General features: G+C 40.0%; 1 protein-coding gene across 1 annotated transcript in view; it reads right to left on the bottom strand.

The window, feature by feature from the left end:
* Trpc5 (transient receptor potential cation channel subfamily C member 5) overlaps positions 1-27,518 on the bottom strand; it is a 100,729-nt gene that overhangs the window by 61,065 nt on the left and 12,146 nt on the right. Inside the window, exon 2 of the mRNA XM_059251511.1 lies at positions 2,420-2,941. Coding sequence (XP_059107494.1) covers positions 2,420-2,941 — 522 coding nt within the window. The remainder of the gene's footprint in view (positions 1-2,419; positions 2,942-27,518) is intronic.

The raw sequence follows: 27,518 nt of genomic DNA on the forward strand, positions 1-27,518 counted from the left end.
GCAGTGACATGACCAGGATAAGTGGTAAGTAGAACCTCCTAAGGCCTGCTCCTAGTGATCTACTACCCAAGCCCTATTGCCTAAAGGCTCTACAACACTTCAAATAATGTCATGAGCTGGGGACAAAGCATTCAAAACATGATCCTGTGGGGGGAATATATCACCTTCAAGTCATAACATCTGTCTCTGTCTCTCATAGTCTCATGGCCATTTGATAATGCAAAATGCATTAACTCCAAGAGTCCTCTTAGTTTTAACAATTTTAACGATGTTCAAAACATCAAGTTCAGAATCTGCTCTCATATTCAAGATAGTCTTCTAACTATGGTCTACTATCAAATAAAATAAAAAAAAATACAGAAGTCCACACTTAAACACAAAGCCACTGAATGATCATTTCCTAAAAGGAGAAATGTGGACATACCAAGTAAAGATTGGAACTGCAGTTACAGGCATGCACCACCATGCCCAGATGACTGTTACCTAGTTTTTCCTTTTTGAGTATTATCTCATTCTTATGTAGAGTCTGTTGATCTTTGAATGCCTTTGGCCTGTGAGATTTTTGCCCATTCTTTCACTAGCCTTCCTGGGGTTATTAGTTATTAGTAAAGTTATCTTTTAAAAATGTCTCCAAATTGTTTATTGGCTCTCAACACTTGACTCTCACATTGAATTTGTTCCATCAGATCATGGGATAGGACCCACTTAAATTAATAATTGGGTTGGGGAGGTGGCTCAGTATGTAGGAGCACTTGCTTGTAAGCATGAGGACCTGAGTGCAAATCTCACAAACACTGGGTATGGTTGTACATGTCTGTAACCACAGTGCTGTGTGTAGAGGGGAGGATATGATAAGTAGAATGATTATTGGAGTTTCTTGGTCACCCACCTAACTTGAAGTTCAGTGGAAGACCCTGTCTCAAGAGTATAAAGCAGACAGTGATGGAGTAGAGCACCTATTGTCCTCTGCCACCCGGGCATATGAATGAATGGCTACACCTATAAATACATGTGTATACATCATATATCACAGTTGGGTATACACAAACTCAGAGAGTTATGTGCACACATAAAAATACTACTAAATGTGTAGAAGGGGAAATGAAGGAACACAAGGGACAAAATAAAAATAAGGTCTAGGCTGGGCAGTGGTAGCACACCCTTTAATCTCAGAACTCAGGAGGCAGAGGCAAGAGGATCTCTGTGGGTTCAAGGCCAGCCTGGGCTACTGAGTGAGTTCCAAGACAAGCCAAGGCTACACAGAGAAAGCCTGTCTCGAAAATGCCCCTCCCCCCAAAATACAACAACAAAACAAGACCAAACTAAAAAGGAACTGCTGAAACTACTGAGCCAGGAGTGGTAGAACATGTCTGTAAACTTAGTACTTGGGAAGAGGATCAGGTGTCCAAAGAGCTTCCTTCATGAGACCCTGTCTCAAACACTGCAAATGCAAATGCGTGCTTATATGTGCATGCACACACCACCACCACCACCACCACCACCACCAAAACTAAGGAAAAGAAAATGAATATAAGAATAATAAACCGAAAATCAATACATCTTTTTCTTTAGCTTATTAAGACACATAAACCATATGTCTTTAAGGAATTTTTTTAAAGTTTTTGAAAGATTTATTTATTTATTTATTTTATGTGTGTGGGTGTTTTGCCTGTATATATGAATATGTACCACATGTGTGTTTCGTGTCCACAGAGGTCAGAATCATTGGATCTTCTGGAACTGGAGGTGCAGACAGTTGTGAGCTACCACATGGGCACTGGGAACCAAACCTGGGTCCTCTGTAAGAGCAACAAGTGCTCTTAATCATTGAGCCATTTCTCTAGTCCCATTTCCAAGGAATTTAGGGGATTTTGTTTACCATGAAAATGCTAAATTCACTTTCCATAGGTAATACAGTAAAGATAAAGTTAGGCTTCATTTACTTATTTATGTCCAAACTAGAAATTAGCTGTACTGTTTCATAATATCCTACACGAAGGGAGCTTTTGATGGTTAAATAATCGGTGGTCAAGTGTATTCACATTATAATATAAATTTTGAATATCATTATCTTGACAAATTTTGTCTCTAAACACACTAAATTTAAACTTGTAAAACATCTCCAAACAAGGAGGATCGCTGTTTATCCTCTGTATTCCAAACACCAAGAACAGTACTTGACAAGTATTTGTTGAATGATAAAATGCTTTCCTTGCAAAGAATAAGGTGGCTACTTTTTTGGTCACAAAGGAAATACACAGGAGCTGTCTGCAGATGAATGGGCCTAAGTGTTCTTAAGGCTTATCCAACCACATATGTTTGAAGTCTTAAGTGGTAGAAAAATACTGAGGCTTGCTTTGATGCTGTGGACACTGAGAGCGTTAAGCTTCCCTGGGATTCAGAGATGATTTCAGCTTACCTCTTTCTGGTGATATTTGATTGCCACCTTCAGCTTGGCCAGGTCGTGGTACTTCTGTGGGTCAAGTTCTTCACTGTGGTCGTCTCGATGGTTGAGGATGATCTCCAGTTCTCGGGAGCTCCGAGCTTGGTCCAGCAGGTCCTTGGCAAAGAGCTTACATTGCTGGGAGAGCTCCTCATACTCAGCCTTAAACTCATTTTCCACCTTGCTTAGCTCCTTGAGTTCCCAGCCCAGCCGGAAGGCAGTGAGGATGGGGTCCTCGCTTGATAAGGCAATGAGTGAGGGGCTTGCCAGAGCTTTGTAGATGTTCAGTCGGGACCTTGAATGACGCAGGCTGTCTACCTCCGAACTGGACACACACTCTACGCAGTTGCAGCGGATTTGGTGGGGCCGTGGGATAGTGACCCGCTTTTGGACAAGCAATTTGATGATTTCATAGTTGTTGGTGTGGGCGGCCAACATAATGGGAGTGATATCTGGTGTGAACTCAGAGAACTGGGTGTCCATCATCAGGGTGGGAACCTACACAAGAAATGAGAAACACAGAGGGGCAGGGTTATAGTTAGGAGCACAAAGGAGCATCCATTGTTAATTCAGAAACTGAAATTTCCATTCTCTTGTGACTTCTCACCCAAATAGGTAATGTTTGTGGGCTGCTGTGTGGCGCTTCCCCAAGCACGTTACTTGCATGTACTTATTTAATATTCACAACAACCCTAGTTGGTAAATATTCTTCCCATGGGAAGAAGCTGTGAGAGGCTAATGGACACACCTGGTTAATGGACACACCTAAGAGTATGTAGTTTTCAGTAGTAGAAGCAAAATTCTGCCCAGGTAGTGCAACTGTGGAACTCAGCAATTAAAATTATGTTACCATTATATGTCTAGTTCTGTCTAACAGAATAAGGGAAACAAAGAAAAAGATGATGTTGTTCTTGGCCTTCTGGCTGAGTTGCACAGATCATAAAGTCCCTAACAGTTCATGGTGGTATATGTTTAGCTTTAATTGAGCTGTTGAGACTGCTGGAATATTGGCTTGAAAGGCCAAAGACAAGCAATCACTTTGAAGACCATGCAACTAAATAAAGTCATAATGACAAAAGAAAAGACTCTTCCAAATGTTATTGACTTTGTATGCATACAGGACTTTAGCAGACTAAAGGGCAGACCTGATTAATGCAATTTCTTCTAAGTCCAGGAAGGTAGAAAAAAATTAGGTATTGTCAGGGAGAAGTAATATTGTAAATGAGGAAGTCCAAGCTTGGGGCAGCATTGCTAATGACAAGGGGGTATTTGATAAAACTGTTGTGTCTAGGATATGATGTATTGTGGAAATGATATCTATAGATAGAATGTGCAGAGTTCATTACATATTCAGGAGCACACCTGGAGAAATGCATAGAACCTGATCAATGAATTAAAGCAGTCTTCCAACTTGAAAATAAATCTTTGGGGACTTAGTCTGTTTTCAGTCCAATAAAGAAAGCGAGAGGGTCTGGGGTCACAATTGAGTTAGTAGAGTGTTTGTCTAGCATGCACAAGGCTTTGGTTTCAATTCCAAGAACCATATAAACTAGACAGGGTTGTGCACAGCTGTAATCTTAGCACCTTGGAGGTGGGAAGGCAGGAACATCAGAAGTTCAAAGATATTCTTGGCTCTCTCTCTCTCTTTATCTATCTATCTATCTATCTATCTATCTATCTATCTATCTATCTATCTATCTATTTCAAGGACACTAGGGATACAGGAGATTCTGTCTCAAAAATGAAAATAAAACAGAAAACTAGGGAGCTCACTAAACTCACATGAAACCTATAAGATGGAGGAGGACAGGGACAGTGAGGCGAAGGGTTTTGGAAGGGAAACCTGTGTGAAGCATGGGTAGCATCCCAGCAGATGGGGGAAATATTGATCTTATTATATTTGAGGAAAAGAAGAGCACAGTGTCAAAGCTCATTTTTCAATGGGCAGAAAAGAACAGGGACAGTTGGGAGTCTCATAAAATAGAAAAAATATTGTTTTAATCAATAATTTCTTTTTATTTTTTTAAAGACAACAACAATAACAATCTGCAGTTACTGGAGACCTTACAAAAGCACGAGTTACTGGTTTTCATCATTTTTACCTCCTTTAAAAAAATCTCACCTTGTATAAGGGATTTCTAATACAGAGGTGTGGCCAGAAAAGGGGGAGAGGGAGGAAAGCTAAGGGGAACAGACAGCGAGAAATCTGCTTTCCTCACTGAGGACCTGCATTGGCCTGTGAAGGCTGTCAGTCATCAATTGCTAGGCTAGAGAAGAGAGTAAACATTGTGAAACACTGGGAAAGAGAAGCTACAAACAAAACAGTGGAAAGTGAACAACTTGACTCATAAAATAAATTGGACATAGGAAAGAACCATCTCAGAAATTAACATAAGCCTACAGGCTTAGGAAGAAATAGGTCTGAGTGGGCCTGGAAATGAACATAAACACAACTGGCATAAAGCCGTGGAGTGGGGAGAGATGGCAAGTGAGCAACTTGTCATAGTCTGCCCAGGAAGAAGAGAGCTCAGATCCGGAAAATCTGTCCTCTCCCTAGGTAGGGACATTTTCCCATCTTTGTCATTCTCTAAAATGGTGAGGAGAAGGTGGAGTGGGTGTCAACCTGTTGGACAGTTTTCTCTGGGTGAGGGTGGAGGTACGGTCTGCTTTGTAACATGCTGCTCAGCTTGTCCTCTCACCCACTCCTTCCTCGCTCTTTATACTTTTCAGCCTCCTTTCCTTTCCTTTTCTTCTTTTCAGTGCTGACAGGCCTGTCCAAGACCCACAGAAGTACACAAGATTGTTGTTTAACCCTACTTATGTCATGGAGCTGACAGGAGACTGTATGCTTGAAATAGGAAAAGCTCTCTGGAGCTATTTGATTCCCATAAGGAGCATTCTGACACTCCACTTGGTTTTTTGGTTACTTGAGCCCAGAGAGGAAAACTTTTCCAAAGAGTGTAGTCTTCAGTGACCACGTCTTCCCCTAACTGCCTATTCAAATATTGTAGGCTCTAGGTTTCATCTGAGATAGCTACTTTTCTCATGCTCCTTTACATTGTTCTCTATCTCACAATATGCTTCTTTGCAGCCTTGTGAGAGTTAGTGTTAATTGTCAACTTGATGGAATCTAGGATCAACTGGGAGGTGGGCCCTGGGGCATGACAAAATAATAAATCATCTAATAAAAAATGGACAAATTAGCTGAACAGACAGCTCTCAGAAGAAGTACAAAAGAGCACTGCACAAGTGGCCCAGTGGTCAACACAACTTGCCATTCAATCATGAGGGCTAGCGTTCAGGTCCTAACATGCATGTTGGGTGACTCACAACCACCTGTAACTCCAGCTACAAAGATCCAGTGCCATCTTTTGGCCTCTGTGGGTGTACACACACATGTGCATATACACTCACACAAGACACATACACTCAGACACATACACAAAAAATAAAATAAAATTTACAAAAAATAAGTACAAAGGAGCCAATGAACACATAGAAAGTTCAAAATGTTTAGCCATCAAGGACATGCAAACCAACAATACTTTGAGATGGTGGGTATAGTGACACATACTTCTAATTCCAGCACTTTGGAGATAGAGGCAGGGGAATCATGAGTTCAGGGTCAACCTGGGATACAAAGACTCTTGAAATATCTACCTTCTCAACCGGGATTGGAGAAAAGGCCTGAAACAAATGAACTTGCTTGTATCCAAGTTGTGGAAGTCAGGTTTGCAAACAAAAGAGTTCAAATCTTAATTTTAGAATAGGCTATTTTAATTCCTTTTTGCTAAAGACTGCTGTGTGTCTAGCACTGTGCTCTGTGCTATTGGGCAACAGAGCAGACTAGGGAAAATCTTCCATACGTACTGAGGAGTGTTAGTTTCTTTTCTGTTGCTGTGACAAAATACAACAAGTTAAGGAAGGAAGGGTTTGTTTTAGCTCACAGCTTAGGCACAAGCCATCATTATCATCATTATAGGGCGGCCAAAGCAGGAAGAGCCTGAAGCAGTTGGTCACATGATATCTTTAGTAAGAAGACACTATTAAATGCATGCTGGTGTTCACCACCCTTTGTCTAAGTATATAGTCCAGGATCCCTGCCAGGGAATGACACCACTATGAGTGGACATGTCATCCCACATCATCAAGATAATCCTCCATAGTCATGCCCAGAGGCCCATCTCCCAGTTGACTCACTCACTGGAAGTGGCACAATTTCATATGTAGAAGATTCTGAACTGCATAAAAGCAGAGAGCATGCTGAGTACGCTTAAGCATGCATGCACCTATTGCTGTCTCGATCTCTGCTCTTGACTGTGGATGTGACACAACTTTTCCATACTGCCTTGCTTTCTCCACACTTATGGACTGACTGTAACCTGGAATTGTGAAGTAAAAAATCTCTCCTTCCCTAAGTTGATTTTGTTTTCTCAGGGCATTTTATCATAATAAATTGAAATCAAAGAATGAAAGAAATCAGCCTCTGTGAGCTCCTCCACTCCCCCAAGCCCAATGGTTTACTCCAAGAACTCTGCCCAGCCCTACTTTTCAGAGCAGATAAGGAATGAGGGAGGAAAAGAGCAAATCACCATTGTCACCCTCCTCCACTTAAAATCCCAACCGTTGGGGTTTTGCATTAGGGCATCATCTTTATTTTATTAGTGTCTGAATTGACATATCCATACCTGTGCCATAGTGTGTAATAAAAGACTTCACTCTGGATTCGTAGACTGATATTTTTGGTGAATACACCAGTTAAGAAGCACAAATGTGTCTGTGAAAGGAATGGGATGAAGCTGCAACATGATCATTTTGACTGGGAGCAGGGACCAGGGAGGGTGAGACATTCCAAATAAAGGGAAGTAGGGACTTGTGAATAGTTCAAGGTGCCTGAGGTGATGAGCAGATGGGGTCCAGAGCAAAGGATGATTAATGTGTATTTTTAACTTGATCAAGCTGGAAAGTCTAGGAATTTAGTAAAGCACATCTTTGGATATCTATGATGGTGTTTCCAGAGATGACTAGGGCTCTGAAATATTAAAGAATTAGTCCTTCGATGGATTCATAATATGAGGACATTATTGAGAGATAGTGAAATATGGGGTGGGACCTAGTTTGAGGTAAGTAGGTGGGGAAGAACATTTCTCAGGGACTATGTCTTGCTCTGTCCCCTTTCTGTAAGCCCTTGATCTGATTCCTGGCTGACATGAAGTGAACAACTGTGTTCCACCACACCCCATGCCCCGGCCTTGAACTGAGTCTTCTGAAACTGTGAGCCCTAATAAATCCTGCCTCACTTATGTTATTTGTGTCTGGTATTTTGTAACATGGTTAAACATATAACTAAAACAGCTGGGTGCAGTATAAATAGAGATTGTGTATATGTGTACTGCTTATGTAGGAACATATGAAGTTTTCAGCAAATGTGGTCTCTATAACTATCACAACAGATACAAGTATACCAATGAAAATACTCCCCAGAAAAGTAATTTTTAAAAATAAAAAAACCCTATATCTTAATTTTTCGAGACAAGGTTTCACTTTGTAGCCCAGGTTAGCCTCAAAGACAAAATCTTCCTGCCTTGTTCCCATAAATGTTAAGATCACATGTCTTCACCATTATACCTGGTTTATAATTATTTTTCATGTTGTCCTTGGTGTTCTGGATAAAACATTGATATATGCAAAACTTTAACAATAATACTTCATTCTTTTATATATACTTTTACTGATCTTCTTCCTTAATGCAAGTTAACCTAGAGCTTTCATCTCTGCTTTTGTCTGATAACACATCCCTGCCATGTTGAGCAAGCATCACCAGTACTGTCTTCTTGGAACTGCTCTTATATTTTAGAGTATTTCTGTGCAGGTTTTATTAACCAAAGTTAATACAATTTTCATGGAGGTCCTTAGACCTTGGAATCATTGTGGGTGGCTGACTGATCAGCTGGTCTTTGGAGGGAAAAGTCAATATGAAATCATTAATTATTGACAAACATATCTGGATCATCCCTGATAGAGGCTATTTACATTTTAATTGATAATATTGAGAAAGAACACCTCAATCAGTCTTGTCTGAAAGTTGCAGTTTTCCAGAAATGAATCATTGGTGTCGTAAGTGTAACTGTGTATCTTCCCAATGCCTTCCAAGTCACAATAGAGTATTTATCCTCTTCATTTATAGATAGAGTAAACTTTGGTACCCATATTGGTTTCTTAGCAATTGGCAAAGGAAGCTGAGAACAACTTTGCATTGTGCAAAACAAGAAACTGGAAGTCCTGCCTACTACATTCTTTTGGATTATTTATGCCTTTAATTAAAAAAACATACTGCTCTATAAATTATAAAGCAAATATTTCTTATCTGGTGAGATACATATAATTGTACAGATAATTGATGCTTTGCATACATATATGAATTTATTTCCAGGTTCTTGGCTGTCTATAATAAATTTTTTTTCTGTGAAAGACTAGAGAGTGAGTGTTTCAACAATGTGGGACCTTACCACGCTTCCATTGTAGCACAAAAATAGCCATAGGCAATGCTTAAAATGATTGGATGTGGCTGTGCTCCAACAAAATATTACTTGAACAAGCAGGCAATGACCACAGGATTTCGTTTATGAGGCACAATTTGCAGGGTCCTGTTTACAACTTTCCTTGTGAACTTGATAAATAAGATAAACTCTTTGACATATGTTAATTTTAAATTTGTGTGAGGATCAGAATTTGTTATTGTTCTTTTAAATATCCTGTAACTGCTGTTTTTGTTCAGATAGAGGTCAGGTGCAAAATTCAATTTTATTTTTTTCTTACCTAAACTTGCCTTCTCTTTGAACTACAAAATCAGGCTGAATGATCTTAGGCTTCCAGTTAAAAATCATATCTTTTTTTAATGAAATAAAAAAGAAGCTGGCAGGGATTTTGGAAGAAGAGAGGGAAATCATCAGGCTAATAAATTAAATTTGGCTTATATTATCTGCAAGAAACCTGGTACATCAGCCGGCTTGATTGAATTTGAGAATTTGCAATGACGTGTGCTAAGGACATGGCCACTAAAGAAGTTACATTGCCTGCCTTCCTCTGAGGTTTTGCGTTTAGACCCTACTGACTTGTTCCTACCATCCCCCAAGGAATCTTTGTTGAAAGCTAAGTATTATATATTGGGATCCTCCTAGACTAGTCAGCATAGGATAGAATTGCTCAGCTCAGAGCTCATGCCAGGAGTGCAGTGAACAGAGTACGATAAAGTCACCTTCCTTAAAATTTCACCTAAATTTAATGACAAAGGATGGCACAGAGGGATAGGTGATGGTGTAGTCTCCCCACTTCTACGGCTAGCTCAAGATTTTATAAAGCTACTGTTCACAAGGGACCCATGTGACACATCAACTTCCTTTAATCTCATCCCTGAATAGACTACTTGGCAATTTTCTGGACCTTATTTTTCCAGACTTAGGCAGACTTTCTTGGTAGAATTTACCATAGCCTTCTGAAATTTGAATCATCCGTTTGCAATTAATAGGAAGACCCATTTCAGTAGCCACTTCATTCATACCCACAATACCATCTGTTCACAGACTCACTCTCTCTGATGGCCATTTCCTCACAGAACTAGCCTGATAGCATCATGTTGGAAATTAATCTCCTGCCTTATGCCTAGATTGATCGAAATTGCAATCCCCTCTTTCCACCTGCTTTGTCCCCCATCCTAACATGTCAGAGAAAATCAATGTTCAACCTTTTTTCAGAAACCATTAGAAAAGAAATTTCATTTTTCTGTATTACACAGAAATGGAGAACACCAATATCTAATCACATCCATTACTATTCTCCTCTGCCTATCCAGAAGGTTAGGTAGCAGTAGTTGTGATGCATGAGCTACCTTGGAGACAGGCATTGGCATCAGGTAGGGAAGAATATGTTTTCCAGATTTGAAAAAACAGAACCATCAAAATTAAAATTTGCTGAATTAGGTCAGCTGATTTTAAGGCTAATGTATTGTAATGATTTGAGGTTGATAATTTAGATTAGACAACTACAATGAACAAAACAAGAGTCCATCACTCAGCTTCATGTTACTACAAAAATATATGAGATCATTCATTCATAAAGGGAGAAGATTTAGCTAATAGTTTGGAGGTCCAAATCCAGGATCAGATGGCAAATTGGTTTGGCCCCTGGAGAAGGTGACAGATGGCAATGTTATGAGTCCATGTTGGAGCAAGAGCGATAGAGAGTTCTGGCTGTGAGGTCAAAACCCCTTTAAAGCATATACCCAATCATGTGAGGACCTCCAATTCAACCTCATCACCTAAAGGTTCACAGCACCTCCCATCTTAGAGGTAGATTTTATAACTTATGGGACTAGGGAGAACGTGCCCTATATTCAAACCACAGCAAGGAAAATGCTACAGAACTCACCTAATTTTTAAAGTGCTAAACAAAAAATCAATAATATGGGGCTGGAGAGATGGCTCAGTGGGTAAAACAGATTCTGTGGAAACATGAGGAACCGAGTTTGAATAGCTAGTGCCCATGTAAAAAGGTGGTCATAAAGACATGCCTGTAACTGCAGTGCTGGTGGGTAGAGACCGGAAGTTCCTTGGACTTCACTGGCCTGCCAACCTAGTCTAACTGGTTCATGGAGAGACCTTGTCTCAAAAAAAAAAATAAAATAAAGTAAAGAGTGATAGAAGAAGACACCAGACATCAACACATCTTCTCTACATGGCACGTGCACCCCAAGTACACACATACACACTTGTGCACTCATGTGTGCACATAAATAAAATAAAATTAATTAATTCAACAGAGTTAAAACAGATCAACAACATACATAACAGTGGTTAGCATCACCTTAGCAAGTATAAGTCTGACATTAATGGTTACCATTTATTGAGCACTTTCTGTATATAATGAACATGCTGAGGAATATAATTAGTCTTCACGATGACTCTATGCTATAGGTATAATAAATCTTCATGGTACATCTGAGAACACTCAGCCGAAGACAAGGTAAATGCCTTGAACAAGGTTACATTACTAGAAAGCAGTGAAGTCAGAATTTGAACCCAGGCAACTTGTGATGGGGAAAATTTCAGGAGTGAAAGTCTCACCAATGTATTTCTTGTACTTCAGAAAATAATGAAACCGTATTTTGCCAGTGTGACTTGAGTTTTAGTTACCAATGCAAGAGGGCTTGGAGCTGAGTTTGATACAAACAGCCTTTCAGGAAGGCCATGGTTCTTGGTTCATTTTCTATAGGTCTCTGTGATTTTTTTTAAAAATTAAATCCCTTTGTAGATTCTTTGTGAGAAAGAGGATGGTATTGATCCCTTCTCAGTCTTCTAGTGCAAACCGATTATTTCACATCACTACTCATCACATGGCTTGTGTTAGTAGATTACGTAGCAATGGTTTCTGGGAAAGGTGGAGAACTCTGGTATAGACATGGGACTATGGTAACCAGTTTACCATTAACTTTATGATAGGATTCAGTATAAATAACCTTTTATTATTTTACAAGTGGTTTTGGCTACAGATCTTGATAAGAACATGCTTGCCAGCAAAATAAAATGAGAATTGAATGTCAAGAGGAGCTTTTGTGTGAATAGAGGAACTAGGAATCTCTATTTTGCTTAGGCAGCTAAGAGCCATACAGTTGAAAGATGGAAATTATCACCAGGTATTCCAGTTCAGGCTTAGAAGAGCTTGGATGATAAACAAAATGAACTATTTGGATGATAGTGTATGAAAGGAAAGTTATAAAACTATAGTGTTCTCATGATCACTCTCAAAAGCAATGAATAAAGAAAACAAACTAAAATAAAGTGTTACTGCCTCTAAGTTATTTTCCTTTTAGAGGGGAGAAACAATTAAAAAGAAAGTAGTTAACCAGCCTCACACATGTCTCAACCACCACAGGATAAATCACAGTCTTAAACGCTAGAATAATCACCAATGACTCCACGTACTCATTCCTGGACATATTGATTAGGGGTTAGACCCTCAAGGCCTTGGAAAGTCACCCCTCACTATAGCGCTACCAGATTGGAGTTGCACCTTGGTAGCCCTGAAGTTCTAGGGTTTCAGTGGCAGCCTTACTTCAGCACCAGTAAGCACTGACTTCATGGGCAATCTCTGTGACAGCTCTAACCCCACATTCCTGCTCAATATTTATCTAATCAAGGATGTCTGTAATGGCTCTGAATGTGCAACAGTTCTCAGACTGCTTTTCCAAGTTGTCTGAAATATGCTTTGAAATCTAGATGGAGCTCTCTGTGTCTCTGTCCATTGGATTCTGTGCAGCGGCAGAATTAGCACAAGGTAGACGTTGCCAAATACAGCTTGCTCTTTTACAGAAGAAGGTTGAGCCACACCTTGTACTGCTTGACTCTTAGCTAAGGTGGCTGAGTGTGCATTTCTTCCTTTATTTTGATGGTCCCTCTGTCCTATTTGTATCAATTTCTCCATCAAACAGTTTATCTGTTATGCTCTTGGTTTCTTTTGAAATGTTCTTTTAGTCTCTACCAAATGGCTGGGCTGTGAATTTTCTAAATCTTTCTGCTCTGTTTCCCTTTTAATTATAAGTTCTATTTTAAGTTATTTCTTTGCTATCCCATTTCACTGCAAACAGTTAAAAGTAGCCATGAATGCTGTAAAAAGCTGTTCTTAGAAGCTGTGGGTTATTAAACAAAATTCTCAGTGCTAGAGGTAGTATACCTCCTTACGAGTTGTTGTTGCTCAGGAAAGTCCTAGAGCCCTCCCCACAAACAATACACATTCTTTCTATTCCTCTTGATTGTCCATCAGAACTAGATGATAGGACCCTGATGTTGAGAATACCACACGTCTTAGTTACAAGATAGAGAAATCAAATCGAAGCTGAGCTCCCTGCTGGCTTTTGTCGTCCCAGGAGGTGTTTGGGAAGATAAACGGCACCAACAGTGTTTCCCAGCTGCCATGGGAGCTGTACCCTTTTGTGTAGTAATAGCACTACTGTTATGAGGGTATTCAAATGCTCTCTGATTGGATTTGAGGCCCATTCCATAGGAAGGAATTTCTGTTTAGTACTGTAAACCAAGTCAAAAACCCATGGCATGGGTGGTCATAGGTCTTAGGGAGAACCTAAATGCTGTCATTAAGTTAAATTGATACAGCATCAAACTGCGTTGTAAATAATTATGTTTGTACCCATGGATGAAAGATACTCATAGCCTTAATCAGTGAAGCCTCTCTTCTCAGTAAACATTAATGAATGCACAGAGTCATGGCTACAAGAGGTGCTAAGAGTAAGTGGTGGATGAGTACTCAGCCCGAAAAAAGACGTTTATACCATCTCCAATACGGTTCAGGGAACACTGTGTGTGAGAGAGGGCAGAAAGAATGTAAGAGACAGATGTTAGAAGAATGGCTGGGAAACGGCACGCTCTGGGCAAGACATATCCACTGCAGTTATAAACTTGGGAGCTGTGAATGCCCACAGGCATTGAGTCTGTGTAAGAATGGGCCTGTCAATAGTCAGGCATGGAGGGAGGAGAGGCTCAGGGTCTCTACCTCTCACTGCTGCACACTTACTATCAGTAGATCAAAGAGAAGGGGAGTCATTGCCTTGAGTTGTGTACCCACTGGTGACTCCACCAGGCTCCAGTGGATAGTGCTAATCCAATGGTCACATTTAACCAGATGGCCCTTCCTGGTTAAACTAAATGGGTCACACAACAAAACTAAAAGTCATGAACATAAAGGGACTGGTGGCAATGAAGGATCAGAGGGAGATATGAAAGGGTGGGTGGGGGGGAGAGTAGTCAGAATACATTATATATCTGTATGAAGTTGTCAAAGAACAAAATTAATTAATAATAATTTTAAGAGCTCACAAAACGTAGTCATTCACTATCCTGAATGCTTCACTGCTTAGAACTTTCTTCTTTCAGCCTCATTCATTACTCATTGCTTTAAAAGTCTACATTCCATATAGTCCTAGCCAGTGACATACCATTTTTTAAAAATTGTATAACAAACACAGCCTTTACTCCAGTTTCCAATATTTCCCCCCAGTTCCATCTAGGACCTCGTCAAAATAGCATTTACGTTCTATATTTCTATCAGCTTGCATCTCACATTTGTGTTTGACATTGCTTTCATTGGGAGCTCTCTCTGACGGCTCTGACCCTTAGTAGTTCATCAATACTTAATCTCTAGGAAGTTACAGAATTTTCTTATTCTTGTTTTCTGAGCCTTCACCAGAATTACCCTTAATGTTCTGTCTGTAGTAATGTAGTTCTTTTTCTAGTCTGGATCTTCAAATTCTTCCAGCTTCTGCACATGACCCTGTTCCAAAGCTACATCTACATTCTCAGGTATTCATTGTTAGCAATGGCCTCACTTTTCTATGGCATTTTCTCTCTTAGTGCATTTTAAGTTGCTATAACTGAAAACCACGGAAATTTAGAAATAGTTGTATTTGTCTCACCATTCTAGAAGCTGAAAAATCCAAGTGCATGGTGCCAGCACCTGCACAACATCTTATGGGACCCCTTTACTGCATAAGATTGTGAAAGATATGACATATCTGTGCAGATAGAACAAGCAAGTCGGAAAGAGTTTGCTTCTATAACAAAGCAAACACAGCATTTGCTTCTACAATAAACCCACTAGTCTATCAATCCATGCATAGGCCAATCCATTGGTGAGGGTAGATCCCTTATGACTCAATCACTCCCCAAGGATCCTACCTTTTAAATACCATTAATACATGACTCCAGGGATTAAGTTTCCAACACATGAAATTTGGGGAGGGGTGCATATTAAACCATAGCACTAAATACCCCACTGGATGAGGCTAAAATTGCATGTCACTTAGTACATTGAATAGAGTAAAATAAAAACAACACACAAACAAACAAACAAACAAACAAATAAATAAATAAATAAATAAATAAATAAATAAATAAACTAGAGATTTGATCACACACCAACAAGGTAAGGATTCAGGCATTGGTACCCAAACCTAAGATTCAAAAGAGACTGGAGTCCATGTGGTGATTCTTGCCTATAGTCCTAGAATGTGGGAAGTGGAGACAAGAGGATCAGCTCAAGAGTTCAAGATTATCCTCCACTACAGAGCAAATTAGAGGCCGATCTTGTTGATATGAGACCCTGCCTCAGAAGGGACCAGAAGTTGGGGGACTAGATGCTGTCTTGCTGAGCTACTTGTCTCTAGTTTTGATAGTCCTTAAGACTAGGAACAGGACTGGTTCTTTATTATTGATTTATTTGTTTGTTTTTTGAGACAGGGTTTCTCTGTGGAGCCATGGCTGTCCTGGAACTAACTCTGTAGACCAGGCTGGCCTCAAACTCAGAGATAGGCATGCTTCTTCCTCCTGAGTGTTGCGATTAAGGAAGGGCATTTGCTACCACCACCTGGTTACAAGACTGGTTCTTGATCCTGGACCACAAGTGTCATTTCATGAGAATAGGAGTAAGAGTCACTCTCTGGAACTGAAGTGTTTTTGCTGGAGGATAAGTGAAAACTTGGGGCTACAGAGCAATGAGGAGGTCATAGTGGAGGTTGCTTTTCTGTGCCATGATGGTGTTCTCTTCAACCACCATGCAAAGGAGGCAATGGATATATCAATACTTCCATCAACACCTTGTCATTGATTGTCATGTTGGAAACTCCATTCTGGGAAAATCTGAGCCAAAGCTACAATGGCACTGTTAGTGGCAAGAAACATTTTTTGAAATTTATTTGTATTGATTCTTTGGGAATTTCACATCAGGCACCCCGATCATTCTCATTTCCCAGTCCTTCCATGTCCTCTCTGCAGGAAACTTTTTTATTTGTTGGTACTGCCAGAGTCACTTTGGGAGCAATTTTGTAAACAGGATCTTTGTGATTTAATTCTTATCTCAGATATTTCCAAGGGGGTTTTTCTTGTAAAATGTTCCTGGAACTGTAAATTCTTCTCTCTGTAGCAAGACTTGACTAGAGTGAAGAAGTCTTTGAGGAAAGACTCAAGAGCCTGAGCGACGCCAAGAAGCTTAACTCCTTAGCAGGATGTCTCAGTGGGACACATTTCAGAAATATTTGTTTCTTCAGCAGAAATGTGAGAGTTAAACATCTCTGTTTGATGGCCATGACAGCATACATCATGGAAAGTAGCTAGAATTTTGTGAATGTTTCACTGATAAATCAGAATCCCTTTAAAGAACATGTAACTCTGGTGTGTGTGTTTAACTTATTTTTTATTTAAAATTGTCTCTATATTTTGATCATATTCTTTCCCTTCCTCCAACTCCTCCCAGATAGTTCCCACATCCCTGACCCTCTAACTTCTTTCATTTATTTTATTTTTTTTGTTTTGATTTTTTCTTGTTTATTCTTTTGAGAGAAAGAGCATAGAACTTTTGATGAACAGGAAAAAGTTGTTTAAGTCATTTTGTGATTGAACTGCTGTCTATCCTGTTGACATTATGCAATTGTAAGAAGTCCTTTCTAATCACAGTCATTGATAAGCTAAAGTTTTCTATACTCTGATCACGCATTACCTTTACTTATTATTGGTCAAATATGGAACGTTCCCCCAGAGGATCACATGCTGAATACCTTGTCTCTAACCAGTGATTCTGTTTTGGGAAGTGGTGGTTGAAACGGTAGGAAATATGACATAGCTTGAAAAACTATGTCACTAGAGACATGACTTTGAAAATTTCATCTGTTCTTCAGTCCTTTCTCTCCCTGATTCCTGTCTTTCCTGAAATGGAGAAGCTACTCAGTCACATGCTCCAACACCATGTTTTGTCCTAGCACATGGAGCCAACAACTGTGGAGTAAAGCCTCTGAAAACTTGAGGCAAAGTAAATCTTCCCTTGTTTTCTCAGGTGTTTTCTATCACGGCTATGCAAAAAGAACTGATAGCCTTGTGTATATATTGTGTATGTATGTATGTATGTATGTATGTATGTATGTATGTATGTATGTATGTGTGTTCCTTTATCACACTTTGAGAGGGAATAACACAAAAGTGTCCCTGCCTCATAATCTCTCTCTCTCCCTCCTTTGCCCCCTCCCCCTCCACATTCACTCTCTACCTCCCTCACTCCCTCTGTCTCTTCCCTTCTTTCCCTCTCATCACTTTTAGATGCATCGTTGACACTGCTCTCCCAAATTCCAAACACAATGCCTTGATGCCTTCTGTTCTTGTCAGTTCTTTAACTAAGTGTTAAAGGATCAGGAGCTCGTATGGCTCTGGTTAGGGATGGAGAAAGAAAGCTACACTGGCTTCTAACTGCTGCTACTGCCTGCTGTGTTTTTCTTCCTCTACCCTCCCCACAAAAGGGTGTGGGATCCTGCCTCCACCAAGCAAAGGAAGCAAGCTAGGTACCGATTATGACTGAATCAAGAAATTATCAGATGTCTTGCTTGTCCTTATTTCTCTGAAGTCAAACGTGTCCCAATTTGAAACTTGCAAAGGCAAAGTATTTTAAATGCAATGATGACATTTTAGTCACTTGTGAAACATATGCCTCTATCTGAACGACACATGTATTTAGATACCATACAGCTCAGTGTGCTCTTTCACTCGGCAGCAAAGTCTTAGCAATGTAGACCAGTGCTAAGCCAAGGGAGGCCTTCAAAGGGAATCGGGTTCAAAATTAAAAGTACTTAGTGTTTTCTCGGGTTCAAAATTAAACGTACTTAGTGTTTTCTTCTGTTTTCTGTTAATACTGGATAAAGACCATGAAGATGGATGAAAAGTGGGGCTTGAAATACAGCACCCAGTTCTTGGATGGCTTCTTAGCCACAAGGATAGCTTTTCTTTTGTCAGAAAAGGACAGCAAAGGGAGCCAGGTGTATAAGAAAGAAGTTCAGCTTCCTCTGTGGTCATATTCACAAACCTGAGACCCCACGGAGGCCCCAGATATACATGTGAGAATTCTGAGCAACTGACAGTTGGTACAGAATTGTTGTGCAATTTATTTCACACTCTGCCAAGGTTCTGTTCCATGAAATCATCATCGGGGTGTCTTCTAAGTCTTTCAGAGGTTAGAGGCCAACATCTTAAAGTGGATTGCAGTGACAGAAGAGACTGCTGGTTTCAGTAGCCAAGCCCCAGGTGTCCCATGGGCTCTGAAACCCGCAAGGAATCCCAGGTGCATGACCAGCAGGCTGTCCTGTGGTGCCCAAGTCCTCCAAAAGGATGTTGTGCAGGCCTCCAGAGCATGCCTCACGTGCCTCTGAGGGGTCAGCTAGAGTTAAGCCTTCTCCCAAGGCTGCTGTGGAGCCTGCTACTGACAGGCTTTGGGCCCCCGGCTGAGCAGTGCTCTCCTGCTCCTGTTCCCACTGCACTAATATTCTGAAGGAGCCCGTGGGCTTAGGAGGAGGTGAACACATCTCCTGTAGTGACTGTAGAAGTGACTGTGTTGGACCAGGATGTTCAGTGTGTTACTAGTCCTCAGCCTGGATCCTAGACCTCAAGACAAACAGATACCTGGACAGCATGATCCAGCTGTATAGTAAGCTTCAAATTTTGCTATGTGACAATAAACTTTCAGATCCAAAAGAAGACATGTCTAGGGCAAATGTATTTGGTTATTCAGAAGGGAAGACAAATTCAATAAAAATGTGGTTTAGTCCACTAGGTCAGATATGTTGTGAATCAAGTGTCCGTACAAATCCAGCCTCAAAAGGCAAAGTCTGGCAATCCTCAATGTATGAATTTGCTTCACAAGTCCCCATGAAGTTGTTTCTAAGATGGCTAAAACAGCTTCAAGAACATCTGCCAAAGAGCAGCAGAAGAGATCTTCAGCTGAGCTCAACAAGAGAGGAATTTAATGCCAGAAACAGAAGACAGTAGATTTGATACCATGGAGGAACTGAAGGAGGAGAGACTTGTCTCCTTCCATAGCTATCACATTGGTAAATGATGAAAACAGCTTATTAGCCAGTGGCTCTGTTTCAGAACTGGAATGTTCTGGAAGCTTGATTGAAGTCTCTTTAGCGTTGGCTGAGCATATAGTGCCTCCTGACATTGTGAGCAAGTGTGAAGACTTCTGGGAAGAAGGTCTGTGTAAAACCTCTTTGTTCGGTAGGGAAATCACGGAGGGTGCAGCAGGCCTCCCAAGGCTGCTTTCAAGCCCAACATTCCAAGCACTTGCAGAGGTTTAGTTAAGCAAACAGTGCTTGCTGAAAACATATTGTTCATCGACTGTCCTTCCCTGCCTTCTGGCTCGTTGCTGCAGCAGGGGCCAAGGTCCTCAGGAGATAGCCCAAGAGAGACGTGACATGCCTCAGACCATCAACCCAGGTGCATACCACGCTAAGCCTGATTCCGATCAGCGCTTCTGTACACAATACATTATCTATGAAGATCTGTTTGTCACCCAGGAAGGGTACGGCAGGGCAAAGTCTGGATGGCTCTTTCCACCTAGCTTATCAGCTGTGTAATGGCCTTTGAATTACTTCTTCTTGACAGCTGAATGTCATACCAGGTGAACATTTTAAGTTGAACAGGCATGGTTTGTGAGAACCTAGACACTGTGACATGTTTGATCATCCACATTTTTATTTCCCTCCTTTGAATTGCAAAATAAAATAATTTGTGCTGGATTGGGAATTCATTTAGATGCCTAAAGTGTCTTTAAGATTTTTTTTCTTCTCTTGAGGGTGGGGCTATAACTCACTGGTAGAGTCTTCATGAACCATGCATGAGGCACAGGGTTCCACACTAGAAACTGCAAGAAAATTTTCATTTTACAAGTGGCCTGTGGTTTTTGATTGATCCTATCAGTTTTACCAGCATCTATCAAAGATTAGAGTGAGATGGCATCAGAACTACTTGTTAAATCTGTAAATGACTTATTAACTTAGCATTCTTTACTAACAGAATCTCATCATGTAATTTGTTCTGCCTTTGTAATGATAATAATCTATCTAAATGTGACACTAAGGTGAAAAGTTTTCTCTGCAATTATCTTTTTCTTACATTGTATTTTGGATGCTTATATTTTCTTGGCCTTCCTTCTTGTTTATTCATTTTTACAATCTTATGTATGCATTAGGAAATCATGATTTGAACCAATGGGTGTTAGGGGTACAAACAGCAGTGTACTTGTGTGCATGCTTTTATTGTGCATATTTGCTATCTGTCTGCTGTGTATCAGTGCACACTTCTGTTTTCTGTAACATATTTTAGTGTCATCATAATCTCAGAAGGTCTTACCAGTTTACAAAGTTGTCAAATTTCAGTTCATTAGATTAGATTGGAAGCAAACTATTTGCGGTAAATATTTCTGGAAATTATTAAAAACAAGTCTCTGTAAGGATTTAATCCCTTCTGCATTCCTTTTTCTCTTTCTTCTTTCCCTCCCTTTTCCTTTTATTCATGATACTGGGTATGGAAGTCAGGGTCTTGTGCACGCTAGGCAGATACCTACCACAGAATTATAACCCCAGGCCAGTTTTGATTGTGTGTGTGTGTGTGTGTATGTGTGTGTGTGTGTGTGTGTGTGTGTGTGTGTGTGTGTGTGTGTGTGTGTGTGTGTTTTGGGGAGCCTTGTACATGCCCAGCAACTGAGCTACGTTCCCAAACCTGAGACAGTCTTGCTGAGTTATACAGGTTGGCCTTGGACTCACTCAGTTTTAATTTCTTTATAAAGTTTTTAGGTTGGTGGGTAGGCAAAAGTTTCTCAGTTGATAACATGTTTACCATATCTTACACAAAGGCCACATCAGTAAATATGGAGGTATGAGTGAGAAGAGCTTCCTCTTGCTAGGGAAGCATCCAATGCAGAGAGGTCTGAAGAACGCTGACTCAGCATGCCCACCCTGGCAGCTTAGCCTGTCTATCTTGCATGTTCTCATTGTGAATGGACAGGGTCTATACTCTTAAAAATGCTTTTAAAGAAGAGAATTCTTTGATGAGTCTTCCCAGAAATCAAGGTGTTTGTAGCCCTACGGTTTGCAGAAGAAGTTGCTGAAATAACAATCAGTTTTGCTGTCAGAAGCGAAACAGGACAGCTTGACAAACACTGGGTGGAATGGCCCCAGCTCCTTACACCAGGACACTGTGAAGTTAATCATTTCAAGACCCACTTACTAAGAAAGTCTGAGATTCTGCTGATCATTTGAAAAAAACAATAAACCCTCCATTGACATACTGCTTTTTCATGTCAACAGGTATATTATGTGAACAAAATATACGTTCCTGACACTGGCTTCCCAGGATGAACAGTTCTGAAAGTCTTACAGGTCTTACCTGTGTTTGACTTACTTGTCATTCTGAATCTGGGGTTTGTGGGGAAGCAGATGGATTAAACCCTTTAAGATCTGGTTGCAGATTTTTTAAAATTTCGATTAGGGTTGCTTTCTATTGCATCTAGGGTCTCATTCCTGGTGAGGTTTGTGTCTGTTTCTTGCTGTAATACCTGTTTTTAAAAATGCGTTTGAGGGTCCCTGTTTATATTTCATTTCTTGTCTTACCCCTCTCTTATTTTTCCCTTTTCCCTGTTAGTATTGCCATTTCAGAGTGCTCTAAATGCTGATTTTTATGCAGTTGGATTATGTTAAGCTTTTAACACTTGAGATTCTACTTCCTTCTATAGAAATGCTTGTAATTTTAATTTTTCCCTAATGGATTTAGACGTCACTCTTATTTGCCACAAATCTTTAAAATTATTTGTGCTTGTAAGGAATAGACTGCCACTATTTTCATTAAATCCTAATGATTCTGTAATTAGGTATACCACCGGCAAATAGATAGCCCCCAGAATGCTGGAGGTTCTACCCTAGAAAAATATGTCAAGGCACTTCTGTGTATAGGATTTTAGTGAACTCCCAAGAAGGTTTTTATTTAATGTGGCTTTGTACTCTTGCTTCTTTACTAAGACAACTATGTCAGTCAGACCTCTTTATTGGGGGGTTTATCAAGTACATTTAGAGTAATTTGGAAGTCTGCTCATGTTCTCATAGCATTCTTATGAGATCATTTAGCATTATCCTTTAACTTTTCAAACGGAAGAGGTGAAGCTATAGAGAGGTTGAGTAATTTGCTTCTTGCTTCCTAAGGATTGGAGGAGTAAACATGGAAACACCACCCCTGACTTTGCTCATCACGTCATGTGTCACAGCCGACAAACACATTGCAAAACGGGTTTGAAGAGTCTTCAAGATGACATGGTCTTATCTTATAGTGGATGATTTACCCTTTTGATAACATTCCTACCCAGTAACCACTCTGCCTCTGATATGTTCCTCCATTTCTCATGCGTTGTGAGATTATTGTTTTGAACTTGTGCAGGCAAGCACACTTCATTTTCCCCATCAAATTCAACACTCTCAGATTCCCCTCCCATTATAGAACTCTTTTGAAGGAATATTTTCTTAGCAGATATGTTGATGCATGCCTGTATTCACAGTACTTTGGACGTAGAAGCAGGCAGGAAGATCGCAGGTTCAAGACCAGCCTGGGCTACCTACAGAGACCCTGTCTTAAAAAGAAACAGAGAGAGGGGCAGGAGGAGGAAGAAGGAGGAGAAGGAAAGGAAGAGGAAAGAAAAAGAATTTTCTGATCACTACAAATACGTGGTCAGTCCTTAGAGGTAAATGTTATGGTTTTCTGGCTTGTGCTGGGAAAGTGAGAAGTCAGGCTAATAAACTGTCCAAATAGGAAAACGGAGAGGTAGAGGAAATGATAGATGTATCAAGAACTAGGTGCTGTTGCATTACTTCATCAACATTGTATCCACCTTTAATAAGAAGCTCCCCAATGTTAATTCTTGAGTGCTTTGTAATCGTGAATTTTTATAATAAAGTCAAACCACTTAGTATAGTCTCCTAAATAGTGATAAGGCTTTCCTATCTTGACATTCATTCCCTCTAGGCATGGGATGGCTTCATGCTTAGCTTCTCAGCCTGTGGGACGCTAGGCTCAAGGGTGTTTGAAGAAATAGTTCAGCCTGGTTGAAAGGAAAGAGCTTAGCATTGACTACTAGTTCTGTATTTTATTAGGCCACACATTTTGCCTGTTGTATTCTCTAATCTTGAAGACAAATGGGCTAGAAATGATGAATCCTTTCATTCAGTCTTGCTCCTGGGTGGTTTAAGCAAAAAAGTGGTAGAAATGGCTAAATAATAATTTCCCCTGAAGTTTAGCTTCACTCATTTTGTTCCATTTACGTTCCAGGATCCAGAAAACCCTTTCCCCTGATCTGACAAGCAACTACCCAGATGAAGCTCAGCATTGACACTAGAAACTGCAAGCCTACCTCGTGCCATCCCCTGGTTTGTAGATAGGGAATAGATACTTTGGAAATAATGACACTCTGACCTAAGTAAGATAATTTAATGAAGGGAGAAATAAATCATTCTCTCTACAGGGAAGGCAGAAGGATAAAGACACAAAGGCAAAACCACAGCTCCCCACTAGGTACTTCTTTACTAGTTTCAGTCGAAGGAAGGCTGCCTGCCTGGTTGGCAAAAAACCTGAACTATGAATACTTCTGCACCGTAAATGGAGGACTCTAATTCAATGACAGGAGACATTGGCTACAAATCAAATAGACTTGGCTTTTAAACTTTACAAATATGTTTCCTTATTAGAGTACATGTTTTTAATAGTCTTCTGCCCAGACTTCAGTACTGTGGAATCAGCTATATTGTCACTTATATGGCCTTCTAATCGTATGTCCCTAGATCCCTGCCATGTGATTAGAGACTTATTTTATGATGTTGATATCTTTTAGGGCACCATGGAGACCAAAATCTTGCTTTCAGTTTTATTTAGAGAAAGTATAAAAATACTGTATTAAAGTAAGGTTTATATATATTTAGAGTGTTTTCTCCTTAAGTACTGAAATAGAGAATATAGTTTAGTTTGTAAGATGTAGGATCTGGAGCTGGAGAGATGGCTTAGTGGCTAAGAACACTTGCTGCTCTTAGAGAGTCTGGTCCTCTTATAGAAGACCTACTTGATGACTCACAATTGTCTGTAACTCCAGTTCCAGGGGATCCGTCTCCCTCTTCTGGCCTCCAATGGACAGTGCATGCCTGTAGTGCACATTCATCAGGCAAAACATCCATATGCATAAAATAATCTTTTAAAAAAGATGTAGGATTTAGATTAGATACAAGGAATATAATTCAAAGTGATGAGGAGGATACCATAGACTTCATTCAGAATGGATTTAATTGTACAATAATTTAATTTCAATGTCACGGATAGAATACTCAACTCGAAGTCAGAAGTTCTGTATTTCTTCACTCTGCTATGGAAGTTACCACACTGAACCTCGACAGATCACTTACTATCTGTCACCTTTCACAATAAAATTGAGAAGGGCTAGACAATATTTCCAGGTCTGACATTCTATTAATATCACTTATTCATTCACTCAAAAATGATATACGGAAAGCCTACCATGTTCTGAAAACTACTGTAGGCACTGGGAGCTCCAAAGTGAAAACAACAGATAAAGAACCTTTGATAGAAGGTGACGCAGGCAGCATATACCTGGATGTCAGGTGATGATAAAGCCAAGAAGAGCCCTGAAGTACAGCATGATGGTGGGAAGAGAAGGGCATGTCTGTCTTGTAAGTTACTATTGGAATGCAAATCTAAAGGAGAATGAAGAGCTAGCCTTGCAGCTACCTGGATGTAAGCCATTTAATAAAAAAAACACTTGAGCTACACAATTCCTGAAACAAGTGAGTGTGGCAACTGAGTGGGTAGCTCCATGGTAGAGTATTTTCCTAGCATGGAAGTAGCCCTGTGTCCAATTCCCAGAACAACAAATCAACGACAACAACAACAAAAATGATTTGTAGAAGTTCTCTGGATATAGTTTACAGGTGGAGTATTTACCTAGCACACATAAGGTTCTAGGTTCCATCTAAATAAAACAAGAACCCAAGAAGCGAGAATGCTAGACTAAGTTGAGCAAGAGCAAGGCTAGGGAATGGAAGCAGACGATAACAGGTCAAATCATGCAGGGTTTCTTAAGCACTGAAGAACTCTGGTGACCTTTGAGCAGAATGACAGCTTTTCTTATATTTGTGTTGGTACTGGAAGGTACTCTGCATGCTACCTGGGGAGAAAGGTAAACACCAACCCAATTATAAAACCTGAAGTCTACAATGGTGATCTGCCTTCATGATATGCTGGTGCAATTGTAGCATCAAAATTGTGGGAGTAACCAATTAGTCTCTGCTTGGATTTCAGATCCATTCCACAAGATGAAACCAATGCCTGACACTGCTTGGGACCATAGCTAAAGGACCATAGCAATCAAATGACCCCTAATAACATTCTGCTATACCCATAGATTAGTGTCTTGTTCAGCCAGCATCAGAAAAACTTCATTCAGTAGATGGAAACTAACACAAAGACCCACAACTGGACAATGTTTGGAGAATGAGATATTTTGGAGAACTCATTCCTAAATGGGATGTCTTCATTAAACCCTTTCCCTTGGGGCTCAAGGAACTATTCGGAAGAGGAGGCAGATATAAGAGCCAGAGGGAATGGATAACACTTCGGAAACTGTCGTCCAGACACAAGAGGACTGATGCAGATATGAATTTACAGAGATTGTGCCAGGATGCACAGGGTCTGCACAAGGTGAAGCCAGATGGGGCTTCAGCATTGAGAGGGGGAAGTGGACATGCACTCCCATCCCTAAGCAAGAAGCTATCTCCAATTGACCATCTGCTTGCAAAGGAAAATTATGTTTCTCCAATGGAGTCCCATTGGGTATATTAACCACACTTAAGTGTACTCCCCATGCCCAGCAATACACAGCCAACATAAAATGAATGCAATGGTATTGCTGTAGATTTTTTGTCTCATATTGCTTTGTTTGGGCATTGTTTGTCTTACTGCTGTTTTGCTTGTGGGTTATGGTTTCTGATTTTGTGTTTTTACTTGTTTATTTTGTGTGTTACTTGTGCTTTTTCTTTGTTTTGTAAATTTTTATTCTTTTTTTGTTTACATGTTTGTTCTCTAAAGAGAGAAAGAAGATGTGGAATTGGAAGAGGGGGAGGGGGAAGATCTGGGAGGAGTTGGGGGAGGGGAACCATGATTAGAGTATATTGAATAAAATTCTTTTCAATAAAAATGTATATTAAAAATGATAAGTGGTTACAGGTTATGGGGAAAACACAGTATGTGAGGGTCAAGAGTGAAACAAATAAACAAAAAAACCATTTAGGAGGCTCCTACAATTTATCAAGTATGTTGATGATGGTAGTGGTCAGTGGGGAGTGGTGTGAAGTGGTCAGATTCTTAGGCGATCCTGAATGACTGAAGGCCTAAAGATTTTTTGTCATGAATAGCTCATGAATTCCTCCATTCTTTGAGTTCCTTTCAGACATTATGATTCTATAATTGCTGTTTCTACACTCAAACATAGGGAGCACAATTTATTCCTCTTGTGAATTTCCTAAGTTTCCAAAAGCTCCCCTCAAATCAAAGTAGGAAAAAATAATGATAGTAATAAACAATTGAGGCTGTTGGTAGCATCAATCTAGAGATGACTTCCTCTCTCAAACTTGTTGTGTGCTGTTGTGTGCTGAGGCCAAATATTGACTACTGGAGAAAACATCTCTGTATCACAAAGAATGTTTATAGCCTATTATTAGTCAGGATGTCATGACTGCCCATTTTGACACTGGTGAGATATACCATCCTAGTGTCCCAAACATCTTATCAGGAAGTACTAAAGATGGAGCCCAGGTATTTGTACATGCTAGGAATGCACCTTACCATTGAACTACATCCCCAGCCTCCAAATTCATTCTTCCTAAATTTTTAAAAGTGTTTTGCCCCCCTTTTATGATGTGGACCTTAGTTTCGAATCTATAGATTTTTGTGTTGAACTTGGAGGACCAGTAGAAGACAGAGTGTTTGAAGACAGAAACTGGTACATTGCCAAGCATTCTTCATCTTGATGATGTATATTTGCATGACATCAAACAAAGAAGGAATTTGGAAATTATCATTTTTATGTGATCAATGCAGACAACTGAAGAATTGAAATGAGAAATAGTACAGATCTGTCACATCACACA

The sequence above is a fragment of the Peromyscus eremicus genome, chromosome X (genome assembly GCF_949786415.1).
Source record: "Peromyscus eremicus chromosome X, PerEre_H2_v1, whole genome shotgun sequence".
NCBI lineage: Eukaryota > Metazoa > Chordata > Mammalia > Rodentia > Cricetidae > Peromyscus > Peromyscus eremicus.